The 7,696-nt window shown below is 66.8% G+C and overlaps 1 protein-coding gene across 1 annotated transcript; it reads left to right on the top strand.

Annotated features, from left to right (window-relative positions):
- Positions 1–6,453: 6,453 nt before the first annotated feature.
- PTH2 (parathyroid hormone 2) lies at positions 6,454–7,310 on the top strand. Its single transcript, XM_075017888.1, has 2 exons — positions 6,454–6,566; positions 7,007–7,310. Exons 1-2 carry the CDS (start codon positions 6,454–6,456, stop codon positions 7,308–7,310), a joined length of 417 nt encoding a protein of 138 aa, XP_074873989.1.
- The last annotated feature ends 386 nt before the right edge of the window (positions 7,311–7,696 follow it).

Genomic DNA, 7,696 nt, shown 5'->3' with positions numbered 1-7,696 from the left:
CCCTGCCCCATGCATAGCCCCCTCCCATCTCACAACATAGCCCACTTTGAACACCACAATCCCCAGGGCCAAGCGTGCTGCCCCTGAGCCACAGCGCCACCGACCAGACAAGAGCCCTACCACTGCTGCTGGCTGGAGCCGCCCACCCCATGGTGGCCCTGGGCCCGCAGTGGGGCGAGACCTGCTCGAGGCAGACAGAGCCAGTGCGGAGAGGCTCCCTGAATGTCGCACAGCTGCAAGGCAGGAAAATCGTGCCTCCCCGCTCTGCTAGACTCGTCTGAGCAGCCAACCCGCCCCGCCGTGGGCCCAGAGGAACCTCCCCCCAGAGCATAACAGGGAGGACTGAAGGGTGGGGAGTCCTGCTGGAGGGAGGTGAACAGCGGGTCCCCCTAGCACCAGCTGCGCCCAGCCAGGTGCTGGGGGGAAGCGGGGCGGGGGCAGAGTTTGCCAGGGTGACACAGTTCCCCTGGGCCATGGGCTGCGGAGCTCACACAGAGCTGCGCAGCGGCCCCGGGGTGAAGCCGAGAAACGCGGTGTGACACAGCCTGGGAACGTCCGACGGCAGCGGGGTCTGGGGGGCTCTGGCTCTGGTGCACGGCAGCTCGTACCTTGGTGCACACAGGACATTTATTCCACCCCAGCCAGACGGGTGCCTCCATTGGGGCTGACCCAGCACCCTTATTTCACTGAGGGCACCGCTGGAGGAACTGCGGCTGGGCCCAGCGTAGCAGGCGGGAGCCAGGAGCTATTGGGTGGAACAGCAGCTGGTGCCCCCGGCTGGTGAAGGCCCCTGCGGGGTGAGCGAGGGGGCGCGGGAGGTGCCAGCCCAGCCCCACCGCCTGTTCGAGGCAGGGACCAGCCCTGGCCGGCTCGCGCCTGGTTACGCGCAGGGGGTAGTGCCGGCTCTGCTGCAGGAAGCTGTTATCTGGGCAGCTGTCGGGACAGCGACGCCGGGAACCAGCCAGTCGCTGAGCGCCCTCAGCCCACGCCCAGCGCCGGGAAGCGGCTGGCAGAAGGGGGTGGCTCTGCCCCACACTTGGGGTCTTCGGCCACATCCCCGGGGGGCTCAACCCAGGTGGAACAGAGCCTGGGCCCCAGAGTGCGTGAGCTCGGCCGCCTGCCGGAGAGCGGGCAGCAGGCTGGGAACCAGGGCGCTCTCTCTCTCTCTCTCTCTCTCTCTCTGTGTGTGTGTGTGTGTGAGAGAGAGATATTCAGGGTGTAGGGGTCTGTGTGTCAGCGTGTCTCACTGTGTCTCTGCGTGTGCATCAGGGCGAGTGTCTCTGTGTGTGTGGGGGGGGAGGGTGGTTCACGCACAGGCACCGGCTGCTTTCCTCTGTATTCTCAGTAAAGGCAGCGTCGCCCCTTCCCCGGGGACCGGTTCCACCTGCACCGCAGGACACAGCCCTGGTGGGGAAGGGGGGTGGGGGCTGGGGCCGCGGCAGCAACGCCTGTTCTTGGCACTGCCCCAGGACTCTCTGCCCCCCCCACTGCTGAGCCAGGAGATGGGAGCAACTCCCCCTAGGCCCCCAGGGCTGGTGCTGCAAGAGGCCCCCGGCCTGACGTGGAGAGCACCCAGCTCCGTGGGTCGGTGCTGGGGTGAGAATCTGCAGGTGTCGTCCCCCTGTGCTGCTGGGCGTGAGCTCCCAGACTGCTCCAGCCTGCCCCCGAGATGCCCAGGGCAGGGCCGAGCTCTGGGCTGTCTGCAGGGGCAGGAGACTGGCGCTGCTGCCAGCCCCCACCAGCCCCTGGTGACCCCACTGCCGCTACAGGCAGCCCTCTCCCAGCATGAACATCCCCCAAGCCCCCAGGGCCAGCCAGGTCCCAACGCCATGTCAGGGGGGCCTCCCTGCATGTCTGCCTGGAGCTCAGTACCAGGGAAAGCGGGGGAGACCATCTCCCCCTCCCCCAGGGCTCCCAGCTGCAGGGGTTGGGCCCTGCACCCACTGCCAGGTCCCCGCCCCAGCTCTGGCAGAGAGGGTGGCACCATTTCAGATACATGTTGCCCCAGGCTCCCGCCAGGGGGTCTGTCAACACCCAGGGGGCAGGAGGGAGTCAGGGCCCAGCCACCACCACGCCCATGGGCCAGAACCCCTGCGGCGGTGGGGTGGGGGGGGGAAGAGGCGCTCAGTCCCCAGGGAACACCCCCCCCCCCAGGAGATCTTCACATGGGCAGCACCCAGCCAGCACTGGGCAAACTGCCACCCCCCCCAGCAGTCCCCCCCCACGGCTCTCCGTGTGCCAGGCCTGGCTGGGGCCCTTCTGCCCCCCGCACTAAGGGAGCTACTCTTGCCGGCCCCTTGGGGCGCTTGGTCGGCCTGGGCTCGGCCGTGGCTGGGCTGGAGGTTACCCGCATGACCCCCCTTCAGCACTGCTGGGGCTCAGTCCTCGGGGGTTCCCTTAAGACCCGCAGCAGCTGCCTGTAACAGCACCAGCCCCCCTGCACCAGCCGCTCCCCCCTTCAGCTGGACTGGGCTGTGCCTGGCTGCCTCCCCTGCAGGCACATCACCCCAGCAGCTACAGACAGGGCCCCCCACAGGCCTTCCACACACCCCTGCGGTGGCTGCAGGGGGCAGCCCCACTCTGGCTTTCTGGTCCCAGCCTCCACCCACAACCAGCCAGGGAAGATGCCAGAACCCAACTGCAGCATCCCCTTGCTGCCAGTCACTGGATCCCTCAGGACAAGTGGGACCCCCGCTCCCCCCAGGGGGGCAGGATGTGCAGTTCAGACTCTATGCAGGGGTCATCTGCCAGGCCCCCAGCAACTGACCTATGCCAACCCCACTGCTCTGCCTGCTCCCCAGAGGGGTCACCCAGCTTGGGAGGAGGTCCTGGCAGCCCCTCTGCCTCCAGCCCCTCAGGGCCAGAGCAGCCTCTGGAGGTCCCTCCAGGGGCAGGGAGCAGCTCCCAGGAGCCATCATCCCACCACAGCCAGGCCAGGAACTGGGCTTGGGGAGCTCCCCTCTGTGCAGCCCCCACCCCACAGCTCCCCACTGGCCTTCCACATAGATGGGCCCTGCTCCACTGCTCCCAGGCCTGGGCTGGCAGCATTCCCCCTTCTCAGGGGGTGGTGGGTCACAGCCTTCTCCCACTCCTAGGACAGGCCCCAGGGGACTCCCCCTGACACCCTTCACCCATCTCACCCCAGGCCCCTCTGCCTCCAGGAAGTGCACCTCCCCAGCGGGCCTGGATGGCTCTAGCCCACCCTTCACTTACTGCCCCATGCTCCACATCCCACCGCCGCCACCATGTGTGGGGTAACAGGGCCTTGAGCCCCCACCCACAGCCAGAGGCCACGGAGCCAGCAGGTGGGGCAGGACAAATGTTAGCACAGCAGCCACACGCGGTCAGTGCCATCCACCTTGCAGGGGGGCTCAGAGCGAGGGCTGTGCCTCCCACGCCAGGAGGCTAAGACCCAGCAACCCCCTCCAGCCTTGGGCCTGGTTCCCAGGCTAAAGGGATCACCCAGCCACTGGGTCACAGCCAAAGCTTCCATCACTGCCTAGGTGTAAGAGTGGTGCCCAGGGAAACTGAGGCACAGACCAGGTTACCACAGGACAGGAGGGACCTGCCCCCTCCCAGGTGAGTAAGCCCCCAAGCCGCTCCTCTTCCACCCTGCATAGACCCACACAGAGGGGTGGAAAGCTGAGCTTTAATAGAGGGGCTCCCAGCGTCGCCCCAGGACCAGCCCCAGGGCCACCAGCAGCAGCAGGACGGAGGTGCTGAGCAGGACGGAGATGAGCACCAGGGCCCCCGAGGGCCCCCCCGGGCCAGGCACGATGGAGCGGAAGCTGTGGGGCAGACCTGGGGGAGAGAGACGGGGCTTAGTCCTGCGGCAGGGGAAGGGGCACGGCCAGACAGAGCCAAACAGCAGAGTGGGGCCCCGCTCAGAGCCGGCCTAGGAGGGGAACCTGCCCCCCCCCCAAACTTTACCTCTTGTCTCAAAGGGGCGGGACCAGCCCGTCATGGCCACCAGGGGCCCAGCCCGGCTGGACAGAGCAAAGCGCACCCTGTGGGGAGCAAGGCACTGGGTTTGGAGGGGCAGGAACCCCAGAGTCCTGCCCCCTGCCCCATCACCCTTCCCAGAACCCAGGAGTCCAGACTCACCCCTCCCCCACCACAGGAGCCCTCTGCTCCCCCACCCCCACCATGGCTCCCACAACCTGCAGCCCCACCCCCCCAGCCAGCCCCCACTACCTGTAGCTCCGGCCAGGTAGCAGGTCCCGTGTGCAGGTGTTGTTGAGACAGGCCAAGCCTGGCCCCACGTCGTAGGCAAATTCCTGTGGAACAGGAGGCTCCTCAAACAGGGGGCTGCAGGGGGGCACTGGGAAGTCCAGGGGGACCTTGTAGGTGGTGGTGTCCCCTGGGGGAGTCGGGGACATGGCATTACTGCCCAGAAACTCCTGCAGCTCTAACCACCAGCCCCTGCTGCTCACCCAGCACCAGGCAGAGAACCCAGGTGTCCTGGCTCCCAGCCCCGCCCTCCCCCGCTCTAACCACCAGCCCCTGCTGCTCACCCAGCACTAGGCGGAGAACCCAGGTGTCCTGGCTCCCAGCCCCACCTTCCCCCGCTCTAACCACCAGCCCCTGCTGCCTCCTCATACCTGATGGCTGCACATGAACCTGGATGGAGAGGGAGGCGCGGGGCACTTGGCGGGGGTCCACATGGGCCTGGCGCCAGCGCTCGTAGAGGCAGTAGGCCGGGCGCAGGCGCAGGACGGTGGAGAGGCGGGAGGCCTCAGAGTACAGTTGCACTGGGTAATCTGGGGGTAGGGGGATTGAGTGAGAGCCGCCCCAGCTCAGAACAATCTGTTTCCTCACCCTGCCCCCCACCCCCAGGCCAGGAGAGAACCCAGGAGTCCTGCCCCCCACCCAGGGGCAGCCCCTCCCTCTCACCCAGTGGAGGCAGCAGGGCAGCCCCCAGACTCAACCAGAGGGGCAGGAGACACATCCAGCAACAGCACCCCATGATCACAGCTACCCTGCACCTGTGGCCAGGGCTAAATACCCCGTGGCTGGGGGGTGGGCGGGGCCCAGGCTGGGATTTAAAGGGGAAGAGATGCCCCCCCCATGCAGTCCTGATCCTCTGCCCCCACCCATGTCCAGAGCCCCCTCCCCCGCTTCTGGCCCCACCTGTGTCCTGGGGGCTGGTTCCTTCTGGAGCTCTGCCTTCCCCCCCTGCCCTGTTCCCTGCCAGGGAGCCTCACACCTCCCCCTGTGACTGCTGCCCACCTCCGTGGCTGCGGTTGCTGCCTCGCGCCATTCGTGTTGTGAACTGATTTTCCCAGTGCCAACCCCATGTAGCCAGGGGATCTCTGCCCCGCAGCCCCCACCCCGCTCCAGCCTCTCCAGACATACCCCCTGCTCCAACCACTAGTCCCCGCTCCCCTCCCAGAGCAGGGAGGGAACGTGGGCATCCTGGCCCCTAGGCCTCTGCTCCAACCACTAGCCCCCACTGCCCTCCCAGAGGTGGGGGATAAATGGATTTTGGGGGGTGAGGCAGCACAAGAGACCCCCAAAATGGAAAAGGGGGGCTGAGGCACACGAAGTGGGGGCAGCGTGACAGGAGGGGATGGGAGCCCAATGCCAGAACCCTCGGCTGCCAGCCGCGCTCTGGGTCCCAGATGACACTGGATCCCCATAGAACCTCTGCACCCCCCCAGCTGTCCCCCCTCTGGCTACCACAGCCTCCCGACTGGGTGCACCATGGGTGGGCTCAGGATCCCCTCCAGCCAGCTGGGAGACATGGCCCAGCCCCACTTTCCCCGCCAGCTCGTTAGGGTGCCAGCTAATGAGTCCAGCACTAATGAGCCCTGGAGAGCGAGACACCCCCAGTGCCAGAACCACCCACTCGCCATCGACAGGCGGCAGTGAGTCACACTGGGGACCAGGGGCTTCGTTAGCGGCACCGGCTAATGAGCCTGTGTGGGGAGGGGCGAGCAATTAGGAGCCGGGGCTGAAGGGTCACCCGTCTGTCCATTGACTCGGGGCTCACAGCCCCCATGGCCGTCCAACTCGGGGTCCCAGGAGCCCCCACGGCTCATTAGCGCCTGCCTCTGTGCATGGGGTCGGGGACCCCCCCGCCCCCACCAGCCGGCCCAGCCTGCGTCACACCCGGGGATGGGGGGAGAGGGGGGGCTGCCGGCTGGGTATAAAGCGCCTGGGAGACGGGGTGCAGAAGACTGGGGTTCGTTGAGCACACGCTGCCTTGGGCACCCCAGGTAACTCGTGGGCCCTGCTGGGCTGGGGGGCTGGGCTTGGCCAGGGTGGGACAACAGGGCTGGGGGTGGGGGGCAGCCAATGGGGGGCACCACTGGGCTGGGCTTGGGCTCGGGCAGAGGTCCTGTACCAGCCAAGGCCAGAAAGGGGGGGCCTGGGAACCCTGGAGCTGTTGGGCTCGATGGCTGGAGGGCCCAGGGGGGCTCTGACCCTCTTTCCACCCCTCCAGGGCCAGCGATGGACACCACGCCCGGCGCCACGAGAGCCCTGGGTCCCCTCACCTTCCTGCTGGGCTGCACCTTGCTGCTGTGTTCCGGGGCGCGGCTGCCTTCATCCTACCCCCCCTACAGGTACAGCCCCCTGCCCCCCACAGCTGGGGAGAGGCCCCAGCAGCAGGGTTCCCTGGGCGGCCCCAGGAGATTCCGGGCCCCAGCAGATGAGCCGAAGCCCCGGCCGGCAGCAGGTGTCTATGGCGGCGTGTGCCCCACGGCCCCTGCTGCACAGAACATTTATTCTGCCCATGGATGGAAAAAATTAGACGAAACACCGCCCCGGAGTCCTGGTTCCCACCGCCCCAAGCACCAGAGCCTGCTCTCCCCCAGTCAGGGGAGTGAACCCAGGAGTCCTGGCTCTCACCCCCAGAGGCTGGGTGAGAGGACAGAGCAATGGGGTGGAGGGAAGGGAGCTGGCTGACCTCTCTGGGGCTGGATCCAACCCTCAGCCCCTCCCCACCCCGCCCACCAAAACAGCTAGGGTGGGAACCCAGGTGTCCTGGTCTCTCTCTCCCTAGGCTGGGGACACGCAATGCTCTACAAGCTCCCAGTGAGAGCGGCCCAGCTTGGGATCACCAAAAACTGCCCCTCCCCCTGTGGGACTGGAGCCTCGGGGCGCTGGCCAGAGAGGGGCAAAGCAGGAAGTCCCACCTTTGGAGTGGGACAAGACAGGAAGTCCCAGCCGGCTGGGGCGGGAAGAGGAACATTGTGGTGGCCGACGATGCAGCTTTCCGGGAGCGTAGCAAGCTGCTGACAGCCATGGAGCGCCAGAAATGGCTCAATGCCTACATGCAGAAACTGCTGGTGGTGAACCCCGACTGAGGAGCTGGCTGTGGCCCCCCAGCCTCGCGCCCCCCCAATAAAGAAGCTGTGCTTTCCTCTGCCTGACTCACACCCCAGGCCACCCGCCTGTCTTCTGGGCCAAGTGGGGCTGGCTGATGGGAGGGAAGGGTAGGAGGAAGGGGCTGCGCTCGCCAAGCATGGGGAAGCCTGGGCGTGCTGGGCTCAGGAAGGTTCAGGGCTGCTAGGAGACTGGAGTATTTCTGGACCCCTCTCTGTGGCCAGGGAGCCAGCCCCATGGGACCGCCCAAAAGCAGCTGGAGGGCTATGGGGGATCATCCTGGCTCCTGCTCCAGCCCAGACAACACACAGAAACCTCAAGCAGCAAAATATTTATTGGTGGGTTTCTTAGACCCCCCCGGAGGCCC

The sequence above is a fragment of the Carettochelys insculpta genome, chromosome 22 (genome assembly GCF_033958435.1).
Source record: "Carettochelys insculpta isolate YL-2023 chromosome 22, ASM3395843v1, whole genome shotgun sequence".
NCBI lineage: Eukaryota > Metazoa > Chordata > Testudines > Carettochelyidae > Carettochelys > Carettochelys insculpta.
This window is presented reverse-complemented; position numbering and strand designations above follow the sequence as displayed.

Bases quoted from the DNA above. Each gene is read 5' to 3' on its own strand.
- PTH2 (XM_075017888.1), top strand. From the start codon at position 6,454: ATGGACACCACGCCCGGCGCCACGAGAGCCCTGGGTCCCCTCACCTTC. The intron at 6,567-7,006 runs GTACAGCCCCCT...CTCTCTCCCTAG, and splicing joins TCATCCTACCCCCCCTACAG to GCTGGGGACACGCAATGCTC.